The sequence below is a fragment of the Falco biarmicus genome, chromosome 4 (genome assembly GCF_023638135.1).
Source record: "Falco biarmicus isolate bFalBia1 chromosome 4, bFalBia1.pri, whole genome shotgun sequence".
NCBI classification, from domain to species: Eukaryota; Metazoa; Chordata; class Aves; order Falconiformes; family Falconidae; genus Falco; species Falco biarmicus.
The window spans coordinates 12,725,627-12,752,646 of record NC_079291.1 but is presented as its reverse complement, the minus strand read 5'-3'; the positions used below and the strand labels follow the sequence as shown (position 1 = coordinate 12,752,646).

General features: G+C 42.3%; 2 protein-coding genes across 12 annotated transcripts in view; both read right to left on the bottom strand.

Annotated features, from left to right (window-relative positions):
- Positions 1-20,979, bottom strand: part of SH3BP5 (SH3 domain binding protein 5) — a 75,638-nt gene extending 54,659 nt beyond the window's left edge. Inside the window, exon 1 of the mRNA XM_056335798.1 lies at positions 20,828-20,979. Within this exon, the coding sequence (XP_056191773.1) occupies positions 20,828-20,872 (45 nt within the window). The 5' untranslated portion in view covers positions 20,873-20,979. The remainder of the gene's footprint in view (positions 1-20,827) is intronic.
- The window catches only part of METTL6 (methyltransferase 6, tRNA N3-cytidine), a 53,319-nt gene that overhangs the window by 13,328 nt on the left and 12,971 nt on the right, over positions 1-27,020 (bottom strand). For 5 of the 11 annotated variants that reach the window (XM_056335805.1, XM_056335803.1, XM_056335802.1 and 2 more), the window contains exons 7-8: positions 23,186-23,224; positions 22,334-23,096 (exon numbers count right to left, since the gene is read on the bottom strand). The exons of 2 other annotated variants lie outside the window; for them this stretch is intronic. In XM_056335805.1, coding sequence (XP_056191780.1) covers positions 23,065-23,096; positions 23,186-23,224 — 71 coding nt within the window. In that variant the 3' untranslated portion in view covers positions 22,334-23,064. Of the gene's footprint in view, positions 1-20,985; positions 21,033-21,067; positions 23,102-23,185; positions 23,225-27,020 lie in introns of those variants that run through there. 4 more of the 11 variants (XM_056335810.1, XM_056335800.1, XM_056335807.1 and 1 more) reach the window with 4 other exon arrangements.

Here is a 27,020-nt window from a genome sequence, read left to right as displayed (position 1 = left end):
GCAATTTATTTTTCTTCCCTTCTCACAACAACTCCAGAGAGAAACAAACAGCGCATTCCTACACCAGTGAAATGAAAAAACATGATGCTTTCTTTGTCTTTTCCCTCCGCAAGACAGAGAAAGCAGTCCCACCAAAGCACATGGGCCAGGCTACCCACATCGGAAAAACAAGGCAAGAAGTGACAACTGGCTGAGCCAAGGCCCTTCCTCAAATCACACCAACCACACTGAACTACTTCCTTGCTCCCTCTGGGTGGGTAACAAGTCATTTCAAACAGATGAGGACTATATCTCCACCTTAAAAGTATCACTTTTGATTTAACCCCATTTTTGTTTGAAACCTCCTCAAAAGATTAAAAAAAAATTCAGATGTGGGGAAGACACTTCCTTTGTGAGTCTGAAGATGAACAATATCTCAGCAAAGCACAAGAAGATAAAAATTCACATTCCTGTGGTAAAAAAGGAGGCAAAAGAAAAGCTGTCAAGCAACTGGGGGGTGTGGGGATGGGGAGGAGGGGTGTGGATGGAAGAGTGGCACAAACATTTGAAAATAGTATAAACATGCAAAGTGACACCAACAAACTAAAATAATCAAGGAACAGAGGAGGTGTTGCAAAAACACAGAAGGGTTGTTTGCAACATCTTCATTTCTCACAGTAAAAGAAACCATGTAAAGGGGGGGGGGGGGGGTGCGCAGGGAACACAAATCCACAAAAGCCAAGTGTTCTACTGCTCTCCATTAAGGGAATTCAATATGTACACACAGCCAGAGGTCCCTAGGGCCCTGGCATCTCTCATCCCGTGTACTTGTGGCTTGTGCCAAGACTGTTGTGGTCAAATGTCCAAAGTTCTCATCACCCTAAAAGAGCACAAAACCCACCAAGCAGTATATGGAAGAGTTAATGCTGGCAATCCTGCTGTTATCACTTATATTTCTAGAAAACAAGGCTATGTAAACCAGCTACAGTAACTATGCCACGTTTCTCCAAAACCTACACAACCTGCCCCACAGCAATGTCACGCAAAGCACAACTCAGTACTTGGGGTGCAGAAATGCTCTCCCCAAGGCATTTATAATGTTTGTGTGAGGACTCTGTTTCTCCATTGCCACCAAGACAGTCCCCATGATTGTCACAGCTCAAAAAACCTCCAGCCAAATTCATCAGCCTGCTACTACCAAGGCAGAGCAAGCTGTTTCTCTCCTTCAGTCATACAGCGGAATTAGCATGTTGGGAGAGCTGCCTGCAGAGCTTGGCACTGTGCAAGAGATGGTATGAATATACAGGCCCCTTTCCCCACAGCTCTAAAATCACACACAGAGCACCAAGGCCGTTGAGATCATTTTTCATCAAACCAATACATCTGAAAGGTTTATTAAAAAAAATGCTGAAGAATGCACAGGCCACATGTCTGTCATCACTGCAGACATCACTAAGGCATTAGCAGAAAAAAGGCCCTAAGGGAGAAATTTGACAGAAAAGGGAAAGGGAGACTATTCAGTACACATGAAGATCAATAAAAGACTCCAGAATATTATTTGCATGCTCAGTTCCTTCTCTTCCCCATGAAATAGTTTTGGCTGAAACCAGTCACATGGAAAGGGTGGCAGAGCCCCAGCAGTATCCGAGGGACAATCCTGCACAGCACACAGGCAAGCTTCATGCTTGAGGGCACACTCAGCAAGTTTGCCAACACCAAGCAGTGTGGTGCAGTTGACACACTGGAGGGAAGGGTTGCTATCCAGAGGGACCTTGACAGGCTTGAGGTGAGCCTGTGCAAACCTCATGGAGTTCAACAAGGTCAAGTGTAAGGTCCTAAAAGTGGGTTGGGGCAATCCTGAGCATAAATACAGGCTGGGCAGAAAATGAACTGAGAGCAACCCTGAGAAGAAAGACTTGGGGGTGCTGGTAGACAAGAAACTCAACATGACCTGGCAATGAGCATTTGCTGCCCAGAAAGCCAACCATATCCTAGGCTGCATCAAAAAAAGCATGGACAGCGGGTTGAAGGAGGTGATTCTTCCCCTCTATTCCATTCTCCTGAGACCCCACCTGGACTACTGCATTCACCTCTGGAGCCCCCAACATAAGGATATGGACCTGCTGGAGCAAGTCCAGAGGAGGGCCACAAGGATGATCAGAGGGCTGGAGCACCTCTCCTATGACGACAAGCTGACAGAGGTGGGATTGTTCAGCATGGAGAAAAGGTGGGTTCAGGGAGACCTTATAGCAACCCTCCAGTACCTAAAGGGGGCCTGCAAGAAAGCTGGAGAGGGACTTCCTACAATGCCATGCAGTGACAGGACAAGGGGTAATGGCTTGAGGCTGAAAGAGGGTAGATTTAGATTAGATACAGGGAAGAAACTCTTTCCTCTGAGGGTGGCAAGACACTGAAACAAGTTGCCCAGAGAAGCTGTGGTTCCCCCGGCCTGGAAGTGTTCCAGGCCAGGCTGGATGGGGCTTTGAGCAACCTGGTCTAGTGGAAGGTGTCCCTGCCCATGGCAGGGGGTTGGAACTAGGTGATATTTAAGGTCCATTCCAACCCAAACCATTCTGTGATTCTATGCTCTGCTTAAGTCCATACGGTTCAATAAGTCGACTGTGGACAATGGCGTTTGGGCATTACTTTTGCCAAGTCATGAGTGATCTCATCCCAGAAAATCTCTCCTACATCATCTGTTAAAAGCCAGACACCTCCCCAGCCACACTCCACTCCCAGAAAGCTAGTCATACTGACCTTTTTGCTTCCCCCACAGGTCCCATATGCACTAAGGTGGCTGCGTAAAGCCTGCATGAGGCTTGACTGAGACAGTCTGTGCTTTCTCCTGTATCAATATTTCAAAATCCTGGTCCTACACATTCAATATTTGAACAAAGCAAAGAGAAGTTCAGGCAGAAAGAAACAGCTTGCTTTTTCACTAATGGGATTCCAGAGTGGGCACAATAGAGAATTAGCCCAGACCTGCCAGGCCAGGCTGCAGCTTGACAAAAGCTATGCTGGAGATGATACAGCTCACCAAAAAAGCACAAGGAAGGTACCGTTGCAGGAAAAGCCATGATCCAAGTTACTTGAACAACCAATTTAACTGCTCCAGGCAACACCTCTGTGTTGTGACATGACAGCAGGTATTTGGGGTACAAGCCTTATTAACAGCAGATACTGGAGCATGGAAAATCCTGACCAAAGATGATGCTCTGACCAAGAGCACTGCTACACTCTTACTTTGGGGGGAAGCTGCTAGGTAACCTCAGGTTTTGGTCCCATGGAAATCCTCAGTGTACAGGCAGCATTTGGCTGGGGACAGATGGAAACATATGTACCTTAAGGGAAGAGTACAGAGAGGAATTCTCTCCCTCGTTCTGGAGGATGGTTTGTACATTAGGTATTACATCTCTGAATAGACACTGGGGAACTAGAAGTTGCATTTTAAATAAAATCAGCTGGGAAGAAGTATGCATCAGTGAAGAATTGCTTGGGGAAATATACTAATAACAGTAGCTAATTTAGGGGGGAAGAAATCAAAGGGAATGAATAGTGTAATTTTACATATATTTTATAATGGTAGATCCTGAATGGATTTTAAGGATGGGTTGGGGTTTTTTCCAAATCTCATCCTACATTAAAATTTCTGCTCATACTTGCCCTCAAAGCTTGCTTCTGCCCAAGCACTAGAGGCAAGGGCCTAAAATACAAATCAAAGTTGCACTTCCTTCCTCAGAAGCAAGTATCTCCTCTTTTTGAACACTGATAGCATACTGAGCAGAGTTCAGGACTAATTAACACACATTTGATTACCAAAGACACATTTGCAGTTCATGGAAACCTTTGTGGAGAAAACAGCCTGAGAGACAAAGCCTTGCTTACAGAATACTGCCTCTGTGAAAAATTCTGCTTTCATTGATTACCATGCTAGATGCTAACTTCCAATTGGCCTCAAATATTGAAGCACTGTTGCAATTTGGTTTTAAATAATTCACCATCAAACACAGAAGAAGTACAGAGAGTCCAATTCTAAGGAGAAAAAAAAGCACATAAAACATGGCCCCCAAAATATATTTACAAGCATAAAATCCTTCATGTAATTTCTTAACTGAATTAATCCTGAAAACCAGTTTACCACAATGACTTTTGCAATGTTACACCAGAAATTAGTTTAGCTTAGGAATTGTCTCATTTAAAAACAAACCCACCATCTCACTCTTCCAAACTGCAGCAAAGACATTGCTCTGTCAACATTCAAACCCCATATGCTTTGCTGGTTTTCAGAAGTATATTGCACATGTTAGAAACATTTTTAAACATGAAGTAGGATCTCACCCACAGTCACAGTACATTGGAAGATCTGGTCCTCCATATCTTAATCTTTGATAAGAGGCTAAGCACATACATTTTTTGGAGATATGCACCGCATTTATGGAAGACTTTTAACTCCCTGGATGCACATGCAGGGTATTAAATGCTTAAAAAGTGGTCAGAATCAAAACTTCCTTTGGCTTATTTCTCAAGCAAATTTTCATGCTTCCATACCCACAACGGCTGCAGTATGTTTGTGCTCTGCATTTTAGGAAGTGCTAAAAATCAATTATCTTTTTTACTCCAGTTTGAAAGATGCTATCACCTTGTGAACTTGCATACAAATGATGCACACAAAGACACGTTAATGGAGCCTGAGCATCTACAATTACAAACAATTGGAATTTCCCCACCTACAAGGAATGTATTCAAGAAAAAGCTACATCCCAAAATACCCTTTAATTTCACTTCTTTTTAACAAGCACCATTTAAGGATGATTAAAACTGCCGTCTAGGCTTCACAGGGCTACAAAGAAAGCAAGCTTATTTAAAGAGGTACAATCTATTTTCTAGCCCCATTAATCTTAGTATCTTTCACAACAACTAGGTACAAGGATTATTAGCAAAATTACCTGCTGGGCCAATTTTGCCTGGATATGCATTTATATTCCATGAGCTACTTCTCTTATTACTCTGAAGCCTGATATTGATGACGCTTTACACAGACAGCGTGAGTGCAATATAGTTTTTTATATATATACACACTCATGTATACTATGAAATATATAGATATAGATATATATAAATGCATGACTAACAGCTTGATGAATTTCCCTACTTATTGTTGTTTCACTGGGAAAGAACCACCATCATCCCAGGATTTATTTTCTCCTCCTCCAAGCTGTCTTTTGGCAAGGTGGGTGGAATTTCCCACTGGAAACCACCAGTAAACAACACTACATCTGCAGAGCAGAAGAGTAGTCCCACTGCTCATCTGGCCAAAATGCAGCGTGTGCTGCTTTTGCAGATTTAGAAAATAAAAGAGTAACATGAGACTCTTCCTCAGATCTGCTACTGAAAGATAAGGAAGATCCCTTTTACGGTGCTTTATACTTGAACAGGGTAAAACCCTACACTGCAACCTTTTAAGCTGAATATATCCACTGAGGTTCCCAGCCCTGCTCTCTTTCCTTGATAAGTAGTCTCCCATCAGTTTCAACAGGAGCAGGATCAAATGCAAAGGTGTTTAGTCTGCACTTGCCCTGTGACAGCCAAAATGAGATGCAAGTGCCACTCTCTTCTAACCAGCCTGACAACTCAGTAATGTTTCTGCAGTGGTGTGGATACATCACTGCTATTCAGAACAAAACCACCCACCCTCATCTTTTATTCCTTATACTTAGATATCTATGCAAACCACATTTAAAATATTTATTTAAAGAACCACCTCTAATTCCCAAATAACATGAGCCACATGCAAGAATACATCTCATTTTTCCAGTCTTTTGTTTGTTTAATGTTCATACTGATGCCATATTGGTGACTACTTAACTATATTAGTAGGTTTCTCACTGGTAGATTTAAAGGATAAAATCCCCTCACTGGTCTCTTGCCACCAGCCTACACTGCTCAGGATACCAGACACAACACTGACAGATGAAGGCAGAGTCCCTGCAACGCAGCACTATGAAAACCACGAAAATATAATGACAAACAAGAAACTCCAGGTAGTGAAGTTCCTGTGGATCTGGTGCAGGGTATTCATGTGTCCAGTGTACTTGAGTGAGATCCATGCACGTTGCTCAAAGGTGGCAGTTTCCACAACCCTTTCCTCACACAGCATGGCTCCTCTATGCACTAAGCACAGAGCCATTTTCCAGCTCACCGGGGAAGGGTCTCCCTTATGCCTCCCAGTCACAGGCAAAGCTCCTGAGAGGTGCTTCGTGAGAATCTCCTGCAGAGCAAAGCTACCTCATGCATGCAGGCTGTACCACAGCTCTGTGCAAAAGCAACCTGGTATCCACTGAAAGGTCTCTGACCACAGACTTCACTTCTTAGTAATCTTGCTATCGGACAGGAAATTCACCCATATCCTATCTTAAGCTACTGAGCACACATTAACTAACACCTTGAATCTCCAGAACACCTTTCATCAGAGCATCTCAGAGCATTCCTTCAAGCATCAGCTATCCAGGGAAGCTTTCCCTTTGGATTCCTACACAAATCCCATTTCTTACAGGTGCTAATTGATTAAACAGAGGGAAACAGCACAGAGGTTTCAAGTACAAGGATGGCCCAGAGGATCAGGGAAACAGACACCTGTTCAAAATGGGCTTTCAAACAGAGAGCTGAGTAGACTGGGTAGCTACAGGAAGATTTGGGACTTCATCACCATCATGACCAGTCAAGTACAGAGAAAAGGTAGAACCCTGATCTATATTTAGAGAAACAAAAGACAGGAGCTGGCAACCAAAGGGGATCTCCTGCCTCAGAGTTGTGAAGGCAGACTAGAAGCCAAGAGGAAAACAGCTGGGAAGCCCAGAGATGGGGGCAGGCCCTTTCACAGCCAAGCCCCATTAGCAAGCTATTAAGAAAGGTCTTTGCACGAGGTCTCGAGTGACAGGAGAAACAGGAATGTTTTTTCTGCCCTCCTCTTTAGTTACCTTTCCAGGCCTGTTATAGCCTAATTTACCTTGTGCTAGAAAATATGAGCTTATCAAATACCTAAATAGAGAAAAAATTATCAGTTTAACAAATTTGAGTTTGACGCCTGCAAGATCCTAAGTGTTCACGCTTGAAGTGTCTCCTCCCAGATATGTATAGAAATCCACAAGCCTTTAAAATATTCAAATTTTAAAAATCCATCTCAGCTTTGTAAAACTGCAATGATTCCTGTGTACAAAGCCCCTTTCCCCCCCTCTCTTACCATTAATAGCAAGATTTTATGTCCTTCACTCACTGCCTGGCAGAATCATACTCTTCAGTGCTTCTCATTACATAAAAATCAAGTGATCGAGCACATTGTGTGTAGGAGTGAAGTACAGTCTGTTTTAGCACCCAACTTTATATATCAGGATAAGAAGTAATGATTATCTGCATTCCCCCTCCTGCCTTCCTCCATGCCACAACGTGCAGGGGCATGCTGCTGCAGAGCCACATCCCTGCATTTCCACCTTGGTGCCCCACAGCAGCCCAGAGCAGCACCAAGGCTGTGAAACCTGCCCCAGTCCAAAGTCGGTCACACAGAGCAGGTTTTGAAGCCTCACTGCAGACAACCATGCTGCCAGCAGCATCTGACCAAGTACCTCAAACCTCCAAGAGCTGAATACTTTTGGATTGCAATGCAGATAACAGGCTCTCCCTCTCACCTCTGCTCCCCACTCACCCTCACCATTCAAGCTCAGCCTCTTTTTTTCCCACAGTCTTAATACCTTCCCCTTCCTTCTACCATTTCAAATATCATTTAACCCATTACTTCCCTCTTTCTTAAATTTGTCTTTATCCTTCATTTCTCTTTTTACCTTCTTCCAATTTCCCCAACTTTCTGGTCCTGGAAATCCCTCTCTTAGAAGCAGAATTTGCCGTTTTCCCCAGCTGAAAATTTTCCTCGCGTTTCTGTTTCACCCCATCTCTCATTCACTTCCCCACATCCCAACTTTCCACCACCAAAACACAGTCTCAGTAGTGCACTCTCAGCACTGCAGCCCAGACTAAACACCATTCCTCAGGCTGACCTTCACCCATCCCACCCTTCATCAGTTCTTCCCCACAGGTCCCTCAGCCACGCAGACAAGGCAAGCAAAAAGCAGAGGCTGCTGGGGGCTGCCTGAGGGACCTAGGGAGGAACAGAGGCAGCAGCAAGAAGACACAGCATGACTTCTGAAAAAAAGAAAAAACACAAATCCGAAAGGAAAACTGCCCACTGCTTTGGGGACTTCTGAAGATTAGGGACTATCGTTACAGCTTCTACAAACTGACATTATATCTGGAAAGTACAGCATAGATAGGCAGCAGCAGAGGGCAAAAAGCATCTTCAGAGATTCATGACACCAAGTGGTTCAGATCTCCATAAAATGAAAAGCTCTGAAGGTAACGACCAAATGTTTAAAGCCACAAGATTAGAGATACCTGCACCACATGCTTCTGGTCTCACTATTAGCTAAACTGCTTCAGGTTTTTCTCTTTCACTAGCAGGTGCAGACAAGTTCCAGATGTAGGCTTAAAATATACCAGCAAAAATCTGCTCCCAAGGCCAGGCTAGCTATGGTCTCTCCTGGATGGTAAAAGCAAGCACTGTATCAGAGAATGCCAACAGAAGTAGCTCCGGGTAAGAGACTGAGAGAAGACCTGTATTAGTATTGTTGTATCTACATTTCAGGCAAAGCCATGAAGATATAGAGAGGCCAAATGACTGCAAAAAGGCACGTAAGAATCTTATGGCAAAATCCAAAAGCAGATCGCAACAGTCACTTTTTAAATTTTAGTTTAACCTCACTTCTGGACTCTCCTTTTGGCACACTTCATCCTTGTTCTACTGCTCTAGCTGAGCAAAAGGCTTTTCTCATTTTGACCTAGAATTACCTACTTAGGATCCATGTCTTACTGCACAGTCCTTAAAAAAACCTCACTAAATTTCCATAGCACAAGTTACATAACTAAAAAAAGTAATTCTTGCTACAGTAATAAATTCTTTCAAAAACTGATTTCTTTTTTTCATATATAAACTGTTCCATAGCACTTGACATTAGCTATGGTTCAGCACCAGTGTTTGTCCAAATGATGCAGCTACATCATTTCAACTCCCACTTCAGGATCTTGTTTGCTTGTTATGTTGCAGAGACTAGAGAATTTTTATAGTATCATCTGAAGAACTCTGTTCCTTCCCCGACCAGATGAGTCCCTTTTGCCACAGAAAACATGCTTAACTCTAGGAAAGACTAGCATATCATGTTGTAAATTCTTCTCCACTGAACTCTCTCCAGTATGAGGGCAGTTTCACAATAAGAGGTCATAGGGGTAGAAGTGAAGCATTTCACCTTAGGAGTCCCTGCAACCGCCTTAACAGTCAGGAAACCCGCTTTTTCCTTTTTTTTTTTTTCCTTCCTCCTTTTGAGATGCCCTCTAAACCTCTGGAATGAGGGGCACATAGGAATGCTATGTGCCAGGTAACTGGATTAAAAAACCTGCTCCCTTTCATCCCAAAAGGCCATTCATTGTTTTGTTTTCCTTGTTCTGTTGACACAAGGAGGTAAAGTGAAAATTCTTTTATTCTCAGCCAGTGACTATATCAGAACAGCACTTTTCCAGCTGAAATGTGCAAGCAGGCTGTTTCCCAGCTATAACAGTAATGCCTATCCCAGGAACAAGCTCCACAACAGCAGGAAGAGATAAGGGAGCACATTTCAGGCCTTCGGAAAACCCTGCCCAAGAGGACCGTGGGGAGCCTGACAGATTGTCCTTCATTAACATGCAGATGAACACAAATCACTCCACACTGCAAACTATGTTCCTCTAACCTAAAATGTAACTTCTGAGCCTCTCTTTTAGCTCCTTTGGCCTTTCTTCCAATTTCCTCCCATCTTTTCACTTCCTATCCTCCCACAGGGTAACTCTTTGCAAGCGAGCTGTTAGCACCAGAAGCCATTCATACACCCCTGCACCCACACTTCCGATGAGCTGCCAAGACACAAGCAACTCTCCCATGATGCAAAATATCTGAATCCCCTGGAAACGGTAGGCATGATGAATACCTGGGGCAGGTTCTGGGTAAGACAGTGGGATTTTACATGTCCAAAATTTGATCTAGAAGCGTACCTTCATTTCACTAAACTTTTCACATTGCTTTTTGTAAAAAAGAGGCGTTCAGGCCTCTGAAACAGTAAAAAAGAGGTGTGTCTAGGAAAGGAAAAGATGCCCAGGTGATTTGTTGCCAGGACCATTTGCAGCAAATGGACTGAATGGCTGGCTCAGAAAATCAGTGCAGTCACCAGCCAAAATGCAGATAAGATGGAAGGTAGTTGAACGGTTTTGTGTTTGACAGGTGTCTGAGGATTATCCAGCCTTTGTTTGGATAAGGATACACATATTGCAAAACATTCTGAGAACATATTTAACACACAGATACTCTCAAGAGCAAGCCTACCAGAAAGGAGATGAATCTGCCTTCTTGGTCTCCATCACAAGAAAGGGTGCAGCGTGCTCAGCACTGGGGACCCAGAAGGCTTGCCTCTCAGATTTTCCAAGCAAATTGGGAAAACTCTCAATAGCGCAAATGCAGTCCCGACACATGGGGACAAAAGTGTCCACACTGCTTCCCAGTCCCAGCAAGCGGGACTGGGAAGCAGTCCCAGTATCACAACAGCTGCAGCAGCGCGATCAGTCCTCCCAACTGCCCTTGCACAGTGCTGGGGATGTGCAGTGGGATGCAAGCACAGGAACACCCTCTCCAAACAGCAGGAGATTAAATTGATTTTCAGCTGCAGGCGTCTTTCAGAGAGAGCAAAAGGAACAAAGCAGATGTCAGGCAGTCTACAGTACAGCTCTACCATTCTGGGCACCCTTTGGAGCAATAACTCCTTCAAGGGGTGGAAGGGGAGAAAAAACAACCACCCAGCAGTGTGCTAATCTTCACAGACTGAGCAGCTTTAATGCTGTCTAATCCTCCAGAGGGAGTAAACAGCATTTCCTTTGTGCCAAGGATATCAAAATGGTTGAAGGTGGCAATCTCTACTGACATTAACTTTATTAAAGGAAGGGTATTTCCACAGGCCTTGAGAAGGCTTGGTCAAGAGCCAGCTGGAGATGCATTGCTATGTAAGTGCCTGCTTGTAATGACAGAAAATAGCAGGCAGTTGGGAACTCCTCAAAGAATATACAGGTATCAAGCACGCACACAAACTAGAGATTGCATATCACAGCCGCACACATCAATGATACAGCTATCAAACAATAGCACAGCCGTAGCAATGTGAGCAATGCAAGCTGCTAATAATTGCCTTTTATTCTTTTTAAATTTGGCTCCTGTGTTATTTTGCTGCAGCTCTATAATTAACTTGTATTCTGAAGGGGGAAGCAGTGCCCCTGGGTTGTTGTTACACGAATGCCAAACCTTATTGAGCCACTTCCTCAGAAAATGGTGTTTCCATGTAAAATGGATGCAGAAGTGAAAGAAAGGAGATAAGGATTATCAGTAAATTTCTAAGTAATAGAAGCCTGCATTTAATTAAAACTTACTTTAAATAACAGTAGTACTCATGTTCTACTCACAGACACTTTCTTGCATCAAACAACCATCACTTCATGATGGTACTGAATATAAAGTCAGTTCCTAAACACCTTTAGGTAACGCACAAGAAACATCTTGAACTCACATTGTTATGTCAATACATCTCACCCAGCCTTGCCTAAAACACCTGAGAAATAGAAGTTTGCACTGTATGCCACTGCCTGTACATTCAGAGTCTTGTCATAGAAATTGGCATAGATCTAAGTTATTTTTTAGGCTCAGATCCTTTCATTACTTATAATTGGTCCTACAGAATTTTTGAAGTGTTTAAAACAGTTGCACACATTGTATCCTTCTTGTGCAAAATGGAAAGTTGAAACTCTGAATCAAGGATCTGAAAAACAAAGCTCTAGTACAGAAGCAGAAAATACCAATACATTCACCTCCCCTTCCTGGAGAACAGTTCAATTATAATCATGTCCCCAAGCAGATTTTGCACTGAATCACTGTGACATCTGCTAGGGAAACAAACACAAATCTATATCTGCATGCAGCAAATACATTGGCAAGGTTGCAATGGGGGGAAGGGAAATTAAGTGTCACTTTTCACACAAAGTAGAAAATGACAGCTTGTCACATCCATGAGTAAATACTAGCAGAAGTGAAAGGAGGCAAGATGCTTCCTCACCTTTTCCCCCCACCACAGCGTTACAAAGATACAGATTAAGGACAAAACTGTGGCTTCTTATCCCCTGCCTACAGTAACAGCATCTGGATGCGTATCACCCCCTGGGACCACTAACGATAATGGATCATGTACGCCACTCACATGCTAGCAGAGCTCCACTGAGTTCAAGGAAGCTGTGGCCCTTCCCTAGGCTGAAGAGCCTGTCCAACATGCCACAGATGGGGGGGCACAGAGGCCAGAAGATACCCAGAGGGTGGGGGTGCAGGGTAACTTCTTTCAGGTCACTTATGGAAAAGAAGGATTGCCCAGAGCCTTGTCAGCAGTGGGCACAATGTTATGATACAGAAGCAAGGGGTTTAGTCATGACTTGACTATATAGAAAAATCATGATATAATGTAGTACAATGTTCTTTGTACAGACAGACACCCAGAAGAACAGCAAAGTTACCCCACATTCCTCCGCTTCCCCAAGCACAGGAGTATGCCCATAGACAATTGCTGCAGAGCCACCCACACACTATAGCTTGCTTGCCCATCAGAGCCTGTGGGCACAAAGATAAAGATCTTCTCTACCTCCTTTCAGTCCAACATGCCACGCTTCACCAGCCGCATCACATGGCAGGGAACAAGGTTGGCTCCCAACTGCAGGATGAAGGAAGGGCCATGTACAAAGCTACTGATACAAAATCACCTTCCAGCAACAGGTCCCCTGGGCCCCAAAACCTACCCCAGCTACGCCAGAACACTGTGGCCTCTCCTCCACCTCAGTCACACAGAAGGCTGGAGATGAAGGCAACGCAGCAGAACATGCCTGACTCACATACTTAAGTCTCATGCAGGATGGACAAGATGGATCTGACCTTACACCCACATGGGAAACAGCAACATCATTCTAAGCTCCTTTTAAGCTAATGATACCACTTACACAGGGTTTAAGCAACTGCAGCTGTTTTGGCAGGACACAGGCCTGCCACCAAAAATACATAAATGGGTACAAAAATTCTCCATATTACACCTTCACCTAGAAGAAATGCATTGCATTAACACTTAACAGCATCTAATTGCTGGAGCACAGCAGCACAGCACCCTTTCACTGATTACAGCTCATTTTCAGGGGCACTTTCCCCACACCCAAAAGCCTGTGTTTAAAATACTGTATATTCTGTGAGTCATACTGTAAGATTAACATGACTGTAAAAAGGGTTTTTTAAAAAGATGTACAACCTTCCACCCACTCTTCCTTGTGCTTTTACAGTGAGAATTTATTCCTAGTTGGTATCCTAGTGTACAGTGTCAGATCAATTCCTCTTCAGTAAAGTGCTGCTTTATATCCTGGTGAAAACACACTTCAGACTTCACTTACAGGATCTGATTTTAAAAATTACTGTAATCAGGCTCTGATGGAACCACTCTGGTAACAGATCTGTGGCAAACCTTTATCCCAATTTTATGATTATTTGGCTACAGACAAAGTAAATAAATGACTTAAAAACAAGCAAAACTTTAGGAACTTGGACATTGGCAATGAAAGTCAAATTCAGACCTCAGAAGTCTCCTCTGAATTGTTATTAGTCCATATCCTCCTACTTCTCCACAATCCTAAACTTTAGAACTTACAATAAACGTACATAAAGAAAACTTTGAAATTTGGACTCCTCACCTGAATTTGCTTTCTCATGCAAAAAAGAAACTTTAAGCTTTTAGTAGTTACATATTTACAGTTTGATTTCACCACAAAGAACACTGATCCTTCTACTCAGTAGAAAAATAGGAACACTTTCTCCAAGAAAGCTGTATTCTATAGTTTACAAAGAGAAACTGCTTGAAAAAAAGTGAAAAAGGAACAGTAGGGGTTTTTTTAAGCTATGTAAAGAAAGGTTATTCTTAGAACTGCAAGAATTCTTTACACTGGAATAATTTAGCAAGCACACTGAAATACTTTTCTACTAAACCATGGTTTTCAGCCAGGCCCTTAAAATTGATATTTTCACAAATTCACACGGTCTAACTGGAGGGCTGTTGGCTAGAGCCATTCCATTGACTACTTCAAAACAGAGGCGTAGAACAAGTGTATCATCTGCCAGACACCTCCTCCTGTGCTTGCCACAGCCTGAGCAAGAGCCAGGCTGCTGCTGCCACCCCTGCCTCAAGGACTGAAATGGAAGATTGCAATACGAGCATGCAGAGACAGCAAAGAAACACACACCTGCATGCCTGGAAAGGGTAAAATAAATGCAGAGACAGAAACAGAATTTGAGTTTTAAACCTACTCTTCCTTCCAAAAGATGTATTGAAAGGGTCTCATAGCTGTGTTACACATTGACTGACAAGCAATAAAAAGTCAGCAAGAAGTTCAAAGGATACTGATTGCTTTTTATCTGCCACACAGTTCACTTTCACGTCTGCATTTCTGTGTGGTTTCTCAGATACGCAGATCTCTCCTCTTACGTGTTTCTAACTTGTCTACTGACTTAGATTCCTATCCTGCAAATACTAACAGTCATGTGTGCAGTACGCAGAATATATTTTACGTGCATTATACCTAGGACACCTTTAAGAACTACAAGCATTGAAGACACACACATGAAACACAACATTGAGTATCATAAAATGTTTCTGATAAAACACAAAAAGTCCAGCAGTTTTAAATCAAGAAATCCTAAATAGGTTTCCCTCATCAACTCCAGGTAACAAAATACATTTCCCACCTCTTCAGCTACAAGATGGGGGAAGGGAATCCTGCAGCTTCTACATAGTATAAGCAAATATCCTCCTCCTCCCACAAAATGGCTTAAAATAGATTTACAGTACAGGCTCATTTTGAGGGTCTTACTATCTTGTTTATGCCACTGTTTCAAGCTCTGTCATTCAGAGGGCTGGGAACTGAGTTTGTAGTAAAACAGCCTGAACCAGGACTCCCAGAAAAAAAAGAAAAAGGAAAACAATGAAAGTGGGCTGCATATTGGGAAGACAGCATGGAACAGAGAGCTGAGGTTGCACATGAAATCCTGTCTCCATACTTCTTGCTTATCTTTTCTTCTAATGGTATCCAAAGTGGGTTTTTGTCTTTCTTGTACTGTGTCTGTTTCCTACTTTAAGGTCTGCTGAACAATGTGGAGTTTTTTAGGGGCCTGAGGAACTCACAGCAAGACAATGAAAGCTTTCTTGAGAGCTAAAGCCAAGTCTTGCTGAGTAAGCAGTCCTCACCATTTATATGAAGAGTTTGAGCCTCATGCTACTGTATGGTATGTCATACCAAGAGCCTTGAGCCAGCTAGAGATGCTTGGGAAAACAAGAAGAGGGGAGTCACCTCTGCCTGCCTGCAGCTCTCAGTCCAGTTTGACACTCAGGCTACATTCCTGCCTGAGAGCACAAACCAAAGAGCTGAAAATAAGCAAACACAGCCAAGAAACTCCAGCCTCAAGGAAAACCAGAGCCTACCTCCTTCTGTTTTTTTTCTCATGTCCTTAACAGACTGCAAGAGTGGCCAAAATACCTTCACAGTTGCTTAACTCAGCATTTTCTCCCTTGTCCATATCCTTGCAGAGCAGCACAGCTGGCAGCTATTTAGCCCTAGCTAGCCTTGGCATACAACCTCAGCTATACATATCTGTTAATGAGCCTGGCCCATCACTCTTTACTGCTTAATCCTCCCTTGTCTAAAGAAACAGGAGCTCCTATTTAAGTTTCTCCAAACAGACTGCATGTGTATGTAAGGCACTACTATCCATTTGCTAGCCAGTTTTTAGTTAGGCAACATTTACCTGGCCAGTGTAAACCCCACTGACCAGGTAACTCTTAGGAACAAAGAAAACTGACTAGAACACACCTAGCAGTAGCACTTGTGTTGTCTTTGCACCACTGTTGACTTTTGTTTGTGTTCATGTTATAGTAAGGATCCTTACCTGAAGCAACTCTCTAGGTAATAATTAGCTCTACCCATGCTTCTTTGGTAGCTACAGGATCCCACAACTTTTTGGTTTTTGGAACCAAAGAAGCCCACCAGCTTGTGTGCTTTTTTTCATATAGGCCAGAGCCAATACTAAAAACAGGTTTCTCTGTTTTGTCAAACAGCTGAAGCTCATCCTCAAATCTCTCACTTCTTTTGTTCAGCTGGGCTGCTTTTCCTCCCATCTCTACTTTCTGAAGGGAACATGACCCAAAATTGGGAAATACACACTGGTCCTCTTGGCTCTGCAGAGAAGAGGTATTTTCTTTGCACAAACATCTGCAAGCACCAGCTGGCTGAAAGAAATCAGAACGTAAGCTTACAATGGAAGAGGCTTCCTCTCTTTCTGTGCAGCCTTACAAACTAGGCTGCATTACCCGTAGGCTCGCAGATCAAATAATTTAATTTAGGATCTTTAGTAGCCTAAGAGCTTGCTCAGACGTGAACAAGTGGCTGAAGGGAAGAGGTTGAGTGACATACTGTGCATAACTATACTTGAAGTGACATGAAACTGAACTCACTAGTCACTGTAACAAGGAGCCAGAGAAGGTTATTACTGCTCATAAAAGAAAAATAACCTGAACTGCCCAACATTTTTGTTAGTGCTTAATAGAAGAAGGAATCAGAAGAAAAAACAAAGAGGTGTTGAATAAGGGTATAATAAGGAGCAATTAACCCCATGTTGGGTGTAATACAATTTCCTCCAACACATCCTCTTTGTAAATGAGGCACAGCAGGAACTAGGACCAATGGAGGCGGCAGCAGTGCTTTTGCCAGAGCATTTACCAGTAGAGCTTCTCTTCTATAAATGATAAATAAGAATACGGGTGACTAAATCCTGGTAGTTTCAGCCCAAATTTGGGTTCCACTGTTCCAAGTACCACATAAGCACACAGGAAATCAAACCTGCCCCCAAACATTTGCAGTCTGAAGGCAATAAAACTAGAGGAGGAGAGAAATGTGTGTCACATACAAATGGCAAATACTAGTTACATGGTAGCTTGTATCACTGAAGGGAGAAAAGTGTCACGCAAGTCAAGTTACTGAAGGGAAGGAGACTTTAAAAGAAGGACATTACAGAAAAGGGGGAAAATGGCTGGACAGGAGGCAACTTGTTTATGAGCTCCATTTCCTGGTTCAGAAACCACCCTGAGCTAAGCAGTAACAGAGATCTGCCTCATGCAGGCTGCAACCACATACACCTGTGCAACAAGAGACTCTGCAGAGGACCCTTCCAAATGGTGCAGCCCTACTTCTCTTTCCAACCATGCACAGCCGGTGCTCATCAGCATCCACACACTGCATACACCTGATCACTCAGAGCTTGTCAGTTAATAAAGTGTCTTTCTCACAACTGTCTGTGAGAGGAGACCCATGCAGTGACTCAGGCTGCCAAAGCAGCTCTCTATATAAACCTTTGCTCCACTTACCATCTATAGTCCTTTGTGTTTTCCAGTGAAATCCCTCAAGTGCCAAGAAATCCCAAATGGCAACTTAAGGCTGTCAGGATGAATATGCTCCATCACAGAGCCACATGGGAGTAGCCACCGAGACCTTTCTGGCTCTTCCCCCTGCCCACACAGCTATGCTCCTTTTGAATGAAAACAAGGGCTTCAAGAGAGAAAAGGGAAAACAGTACACAAATAAGCTTATCCCAACATTCAGTCATTTGGGGACCAAAGTGCAGGTGCAAGTCCCGCAGTTTATCTACAGACTGAGAAAGCATAGTCACAGGAACACAGGAGGTCTGAATATCTGCATGTGCTTTTTTTAGGCTAGAAGCATCTTTCAGAACCTTGCTGATGCACCAAGCTTAAAAAAATATCTGACATCTTTAAGTATTTTTCTTCTAGGTCATGGAAAAATGTTAATAAGCCCTTTCTAAATGGCTTATTAAATTTCTTTGGGTTCATATATGAAGTGGATGATTCTGGGGTTTTGCCCTCTCCCACAAAAACGAGTAAATGGGTATCTATTCTATTAGCTCCCCTATTGATTTTGTAATTCCTAGTGTAATCAACATGCCTGTCTCTCCCCAGACTTCAGCCTCAGGGCGAAGAGAACTTCACCAAGGATGTGAATTATGGGACAGCTGGACTGCCTGTTTGGTGCTGTGTTACAAATACTGCTGATCTGTGAACATACTCTATTTTTTTTTTGCCTCCTGCCTCTATCTTCTTACATGGACATATCCATCAGACAAACAGCTAGGTAAGTCCCAGATTCCCATAACAATTACTGTCCTCTCCTCTCAAACCCCCTGAAAATTCTAATAGTGCCCACCCACAACTTACCAAGATAGTTCACATCTCTTACCATCATCACTTAGGCTTTATCAAGCCTTATCAGCACTGTTTCAATGTTGATATTCCTATTTCTGATGTTCTATCAGTTGGTGCCCCACTGGCTAACTCTTGCCAAAAGGGGTCCTATTTGCTTTAGGGGAGATTAGTCTATATAGCTTTAGCTGCGACATCACCCACTTTGCCTTCCTTCCTGAAGCTCACTATCCTCCAGTCCAACCTATGCTCAATGCTGCCACTAGCAAATAATACAACCTACAGGTGTTCTTGTAGCTCTCTTTCAAATGCTGCGTTGTATTGGCTCACAACGCTCACCACAGTCTTTCACCACCTTTTTTTTCTTGAGAATACAGTTGAGTCCTGGCACGCCTTTCTGTGTTAGATCTTACTTGTAGTCTGTAGTTCTCGTTTTCTAGTACCTCCACAGTACTGGTAAGTTGTTCAGCCTTCATAAATTTCATAAACTGGTCTCAATGTTTTCCTCTGCTTTGCAAATTACAAATGATTGATATAACTGGTCAGTCTTACGTTCTCTAGCAATAATCTTTCTCAGATTGCTTTGCCTTAGATGCCAGTCAGCATATGGCAATTCATCAAGGACTAATGTTAATGCCACTGATGAAAAAAGCTGGTACCTTACTTTGCATTTTCATTCTGTACTTCCTTGTTAAAAACAAAACGAAAAACCCCACTCTCCCCTCTTATCTTTGTTTGGTTAATGTCATGGAGGGTGAAGCTTGCCTCACAAGTCTGAGAGACATGGACTAATTCAGAATGGGAGAATAAAAAAATATCTCATGACAGTCTTCATTTTTGCTGCTACCCAACTGTCTGTATAAAAGGCTTTTTCAGTTGTCCTCTGTTTTTCCAGAGAACGTCAGCTGTGGCGGCATTTTTAGCTGTGACATTTTCCCCACTCTGAGTATTTTCTTAGTCCATTATACTCCGTGTACCATCTGCCATACAATAGTCATACACTGCCAAGAAGCCTGGCCACAGTTTGCTTTATTCAGTGGAGGAGCCCTAATTGCTTAGCCTGGCACAACGTAAGCCACCGCATAATGCAGCATCCAATTCCAACTGCTTGTGCCATGGTTTCTCAAGGGTACCACGCTTCAGCACACTGTCAGAGGGAGCTGTGACTACCGATTAGTTCCAACACAGAACAGTCATGCTTCCATTCAATTTCTGAGAAGAGAGGAGGGAGCGACTGCTCTGTAGGCCTCTGGATGCCTTTTGTTCCCAGTTTCACGCTGGGAACGTGGCAAGGAAGGATGCATGGCTGGGAGCTGAGCAAAGCACTGCACATCCTGGACACAAATTTTCCAAGTGATTCTACTCTCCCGCCTGGTGCTAGAAAGTGCTGGAGAGGTGGGGAGTAGGAAGGTTAGGGTTACAGTGTTGTCTCTAGCTCTGTTATGTATTGGATGCAGCCTCAATAAGTTTGTGTCACGATTGTGCAACAAGGGCAGATGTCAGCTTTAGGACCCCTCTTGCAGGCTGTATGGCTGTTGGCTCTGAACACCTGCTTTGGTGCAAGCACTATGAAATGCAAGTATCCAGTCTCATCCTTCTCCCTTGTGAGTTGATCATGGCTCCTCAGAGCCACAGGCAGTGACACAGACCAACCTGTCAACAGAAACACCACAACCCAGGGTACTGCTCAACATCCCTGCTCCACTGCTGTTTCAGTGTCTACTGAAAAGAGATGCCAAGGCTGAACACAATCCTGACCTAAATGGGGAAGCTTCACACTCCCATGGTTCTGTGACGCTCCAGCAGCCTGTGTTAACAAGAAGAGGAAGACTTCTTGTCCTGCCCAGCTACACCAGTACACTGAGCTGGTGCTTTCTCTGGGTCTGCTGGGCTCTCAGCCTGTACAGACACATGAATGTTGACAGAACAATGACACATTTTCTTTTTGATCACTGGCTATTTAGAGAGAAAGTGGTAGGCCAGTTATTACTTCTACACAATGGAAATCAGGACAACTTTGGAGGACTGGGAAGGACAAATAATATCATATGCTAGGACTCCAATACCACACTATTAGTAGTCATTTAAAAACCCCCATTGCAGTTACCCATCAACTTTTTCCTGAAACATCTCAAGGCCCAAACCTGTGGGATGCTGTGAGCCCCTCCATGGAAGTCAGTAGAAATTAAGGGCACATTAACGGCATTTTGTAGGATCAGGCCCTTGGTAATAAATAAGAAGGCTCTGAGCAAGAAAGCCCACAAGATGACTTAGTAGATAGACACACTGCTTGGAGAGGGGACAGGAAAGAACTGTGCCCGAAAAGGCTGCCTGTGGGATGAGTCCTTTGCAACTTTTCTCCTGGGCTGAACACACCCATTAGTCCCACTCACCACTGTCCTGGGAAGTACGAAAAAGCAGCTCTCAGCCTGCTCCATTTCTGCCTATCATCCAGTTGCTGGGAAGGAACCATCTAGGATACAGCCTCTGTGCTTTGCTTAGTGACAGGTTTCACTCCAAGAAGCCTTTCCCTGGAGCTCTTTATTTCGGGGTCAGCAGGTCCCACTCATTTGTGCAAAAAGCAAGGATAAATCAGTCCTAAACAAACGGAAGGGAAAGTATAAGAAAGGTAAGGAGAAGACCTGCACTTTTACAAATCTGTTTCTGCATGGGCAGATAATCAGCATTTACACTAATTCAAATATTTAATATCCAAAAGAATTACTATTGCATAAAATGCAGTTGAGGCAATTTTACATGTAGCTTATTAGTGGATTATACTAGAAACACAATGTTTAAAGTGAGATATATACCCACCAAGATGTAAATGTATTTTTATTCTATTCTTCCTCTTTCCCTTGAAATGAAGATGGCTTGCTGGAGACAAAATGGGGATTATTAAAGTAGGAGAAACTGTAAAATGGCAAACTAAATTACAGCCAACTTCACACAGTAATTAATGACAGATACAGCCTCTCTGGTCATGTGTACCTTAGCAGCTCCGCTTGAGTGGCTGCTCAACTGGAAAGCAGCTAATCTACAAAACAAAAGAAGTAGGAAGAAAATGGGAGCAGTTCATATAAACAGATATTTGTCTAATAATTTTGAGGAGTTAAAAAACAATACTGTATTAGGGCACTGCATTATGAAACCTGTACCTTAAGTCACTGCAGTTTCTAAAGTAACAGTTTAGCGGGACTCAGATTAAACAGAAACAAACTGCAAGTTGTCAGTGCAACAAATTATTGCCTCATGAATAGAGGCACTTAGGATCCCAGCTACCATTAACAGTAACAGTATTTCACCTACTCTCCCTCAAATAGTGCTGAGAACATTCCCTCTAAATAACAAGTATCTCTGAGATGCAACTGTATTTTCTTCTTTCAAAACTGTTGTTTTCTTTCTTCAAGATCTAAGGGCTGTTTAAGTAGATGAAGATGACTTAACTGCATAGGAGAAAAAACTCTAGCTGTCTTGTCTATAGTTAATCATTACCAGTTCTTCCTACCACTGGGTTAAAGGTTTAGATAATTCAGTGCTAGGGTTAAAAGGAAGGTAATACTGGTTAGCAGCTAGTGCCATCTTGTGAACAAAATCACAAACACCCTTCCTTTACCCTTTTTAGTCAAACTGTACCTATGCAGCAGGGCAGAGGAAAAAAATTATTCAACTTTTGCACCAATAAGTAATTTCATGGTAACAAATTCATATTTAGGCATAAAACATGAGACTAAGCCTCCAACAAGACCAAATAAGAGCTTGACAAAGTAGACAGTCTAGAGGGTAGAAAGTTATTTTACAGTACAGCTAATGTTAAGAGAAGCTATTCCTTTTTCACTGCATTGCAAACAATACCTAATATTACCCTTACTCAAGAAACATATATCATGTCAGTCTCACACTTTGCTAACCAAAACCAACAGACTTTCCTTCCTTTGTCAGGTCAGTTTCTTTTTTAAAACCCGTGTTTCCTCTGTACCCAGGCTTCAAAGAGTAGTGGAAGACAAGGTTGCACTAAAACTATCAAATATAAAAGGATTTATGCTATAAATCAGCAGGGTGCCAAACACAGGCATCACCAGCTCTCCAACCTCCTTACAGACTCCACAAGGGTTGGATGCGCTGTGTTTTGACCAGGAACAGACTGAAAAGACAGGAGAGATCAGGCAAAGAACAGCACTGCCACTTCTTGTAACATATTACCATTTTTATTACAGTGCCTGCTCCTGGCACCATGCAACTAACTGAAATGCTACTGTTTTAAACAAAAATATTTATTATCCCTTATCAAGGCACTTTTACATCTCTTTCTCCTCCCTGCCCAATACCACCACACCCCCCACCCTGCTCTATCTCATGGATTTTTAGTACCCACTTCATCAGTTTTTATGATGAAGTCTGACTGTATCAGTGGATCCTTCTTCCCCAGCATCAAAGGTCAGCAAGGGGAGCGATGCATTAGATCTCCCATCCTAAAGTGAGATCCCCTTTGCCATCTTAAAGTTGCAACAACTCTCAAGGAAGTCAGTTGAAGCTTTCCCATTGCCTTTGGCAGAAACCTTCTAACATGTCCATTTCCAATCTGTGAAAGTATCTTCCAGCGTTGCCCTTTTACACACTGTTTTCCTTTTCAAGGATGATTTGTGGTTGCCTCTTCATCTCCTAGACTTTGAAAAACTTGGTTATAGCAGTAGGAAAATAAGATGACTCCGAACTCTCACACTAAATGTAGCTACTGGTTTCTTACATACCATTTTTCACTCCAAGATTCTTCCCTCTCCCCTGTGAGGCTGAAAATGAGAGACAAAGCTTGAAATCACTCAGGAAACAACAGCAGGTTGGGAGCGATACCCTTGTCTTTCAAACTGCAGTGATAAGACATGCCGGAACAATGTTTTCCTACATCAGAGCTACTACCTCTCATTAACAGAGGATCTGCTCTGCAGCAAGATGGCTTGCTATTTAGATACTGAACCACGATATGGTAAATAATTTCTTCAGTCCCATTTTCACAGTAATTTAAATTTGAAGCTGGGAAAATACTAATTTCTATGTCTTATCACAAATGGGATTCCCTTTCTTCCTCTTCTTACCCATCTTGCATAACTGAATGGTTACAGTTTTTAGGACAGGGATTGTCTCTTACTCTCTGTCTATAGCACCCAGAACAATGGCATCCCATTCACAGGTTTCCAGATATCGACACAACAAGCACGCAGAGAACATTTTTAAATGGGTTTGCTCAAAAGAATCCTCTTTGGAAGATGTCATATGTTAAACTTGATATTTGGGCTTCATTCAACCTGGTTTCAGAAACTCCCCTGTGGTCTAGCACAATCCACCATTTCAGCACTTTATATTTCTTTCCACCTCCTGTGATATTGAACCCATACACCATAAAAATCAATAGTGACAAAAACTTTGCTAAAGTAAGGACATACGATGTTAAAGGCTCCAAGAAATGTCAAATCAAGCCACAAAAGCAAGTTTCTCATACTTTACTCATATTTATGCCTCAATACTTATATTGTGAATGTACTCAACAGTAACATATTCCCAAGTCTCTACAAGGCTACATGAAACAAAACCATTTCATCACATAAATAGACAGTAACACTAGTGCTACCTGTGCTGCAAAATCATTTGAGTGTCCCTGGAGCAAAGTCTGGCATCGCAGTCTTCAGCTTTGTTATTTAAATTCAAATAATGCCACTGTTGCAGCCACAGTTTTACTTGCATGCTTTTTGAGCATGCCAGGCACATTCTAGCTCCTCTCTTTAAATTTTTGAAAATGGCTTTATTAATATTTTAAGGATATTCGTCTTTGGATTTTTATTGCAGTACTACAAAATGCTGCCTGACACCGCATTTCCTGCCAAATGATAGGCTAGCCTGGCACATGAACAAACCATGTTGCTCCTCCAATTCATTAGTCATTCATAAGAAGCCTTTCTGTTACAGAAGTACTAACACATCTTAAGATCTGTTATAACCGCAAAAATCACTCTATCTCACTGATCTACTATTGGTGACCAAATCAGACAAAAAGCTCTCATAAGCAGTCTGTACAAATGAAGTATAAACTGTGCATTATGGAATCAAGGTTAAAGCTCTCACCACCAGTACCAGTTGACAACTGGTCTGGGCTATTGAGAACATCACTGCCCTACTTTAAGAGTTATATGCGGTTCATGTTGTAGTGTCTGCTTGTGGTATTTTCTTTTCCTTTAGGGTTCAGTTATGTTCTTTTTAAAAAACCTTTATTTAGTGGCTTGGAAAGGATCCCTTGTGTAATAGGGCAGGCTAGTATTTTGTATAGAGGAAAGTCTGTAAGAGGAAGATTTTTCAGTATTTCTAAAATACATTCTGGCTCTGTATAAGCTTGATTGTTTCAGTTTACTTCAAAGTGGGTTCTTCTCTCTTCTGAGTTCTGTTCTTATTTCTAACAGTCTTTCTCTTGGCTGTCATGTCCCAGCTGAGTACAGATCAAGAATATAGAGATGGCTGCTGATCCTTCATTTATTAGCTGCTTTGAAAATCAAAAAAAAAAGCCTGAAACTGTTACTGGAAGCTGATCGAAAGCCAGCAGAAGTCTTTAGTGGCATACACCGTAGAGCAAAGAGAGCATGCTACTGCATCAGGTGGAGAGTCCAGAACATCTGCATGTTCAACTTCCAACAAGTGACTCACATTCATCCAGACAAGAAGTTACAAATGGGATGTTCCCTAGGGCCAAGTCCTAAAGAACATGAAACAGCATCCTTGAAAATATCTTTCTGAGGGCAGTTAAGAAAAAAATGTAAAGGTTTTGTGGCTTCTTCGAAGTATTTTTCTGTTCCTATGAAATTTGCTTTGCTAATAAAACAAGTAGAACAGAACATTTATTGTATTTGTGAAAAAACAACTCTCCTCCTCCTCCTCCATCCTCTTCCATCCTGCTTTTGCACACTCCGATTTTAGCAAAACAGCAACAGGTCTGATACATTTAGGAGAAAGAGGCTTCCACTGGATGACAAAAATTCCAATTGTCATCTTTCATACCAAAATAAGAAAAAAGCCAACAAAAAAAAGCCTAAGTTTCAGATGCAAAAGAATCCCATATGCATGAAGATATCATTACCCCATTGAAGAGCAGCTTCTCTGCTATTCAGAGTTTACTACAGAAATCCAAGGGTCCAGAGAGGTTGACTGTATTAAAAATACTGAGTGGACCCTAGACAGTAGGCAGGCTGTGACTCGTCTGCTCTCTGACTTCCACTACAAACTACCCTGTTGTTTGCATTCTAAGTTTTCTAGATACTACAGGCATCAGAATCCTAAGCTAAGGAGTTGATATGGCACATCTAGCTTAAATAAAGACAAGACAGCACAGATACCCCAGAATAGAAACCCTGAAAAAGCACTGAAGTGACAGTGAGGTATAAAGCTTCTTACAAGTCAAGGGAGACAAACAAACCTGGATTTATATTTTCAGTCACACAGATGCCTTTCCAAATCTTTCACTTCATGTATTCTACAAGCATGCATTGGTTACACCTCTGTCCTCGGTAAAGACCTTCAAAAGCAACTGAACTTTCCAAGGAAGAGACCTAAGTCTTACTGAAAAAGCAGGTAAATGTTCCCAAACAGAATCACTTAAAGTCAAAGTACACCAAATCACTAGTCGTTTGGAAGAATCACATAATCTTTTGCTTGTGCCCTTGTCTTCCCTGGTTTCACAGCAGCAGTATTTTCTCCCCACTGCAAACACAATGAATGGTGCACAACAGCCTGGGAAGCTGGAATGAAAAAGGTTCTCTAATGGAACATCTTACCTGGCTAATAGCTTTTATCTTTGCAAGCAATCCTCTGTGTGCCTCCCCACTGTGTAGGCTCACCATCTGCCTTTGTTCTAATAAATGAACTCAGATTACAAATACAGAGTGCAAACATACTCATATCCTGAACCTACTGCACCCAAGGGCCATTCTGCAGAATGTATAACTAGTAAATGTTTGCTCCCAAATGTTTGCAATGGCTCACAGTCTTTCCTAATAACAAGAAGCACAATCAGTGAAAAATTCATCATAGCTACACTATGGAAGGTAAAAATCCATAAACAAAGACTCACCTATTTTCACTAACTGTATCTTAACACTACCTTTCCAATATAAAATTCTGCTTCCCAGATAGTCTTGTGTGTATTACTAATATCACACACAATTAGATGTTGCCTTTCTGACTGCCTGCAACTTCAGCCTAGTTTTGGAAGCTGCAGGCTTTCATTCCCAAAATTTCACCTTTTAGATGAACAACTCATTTAATTGCACGTCATCACTTGCCTCTGAGGCTCAGAAAACTTCTTTTTTCCCAGAAGCTTAAACACAATATTACCTTTTTTCCTTCCCATATTGATGCTCAACATTGATATCCTCTCCAAATATATTATTTTTTTTTCAAATAACTTTTCCAGTAAAACATTTCCTAATTGGTAACTTGTATCTCTCAATATATTCAGATGTATACACTCTATAACAGATCAAGAAAAGAAAAAAAAGCACATATACCAGTTTTCTCCTATGAGACCAAGGCTTCATGTTTTGCAGT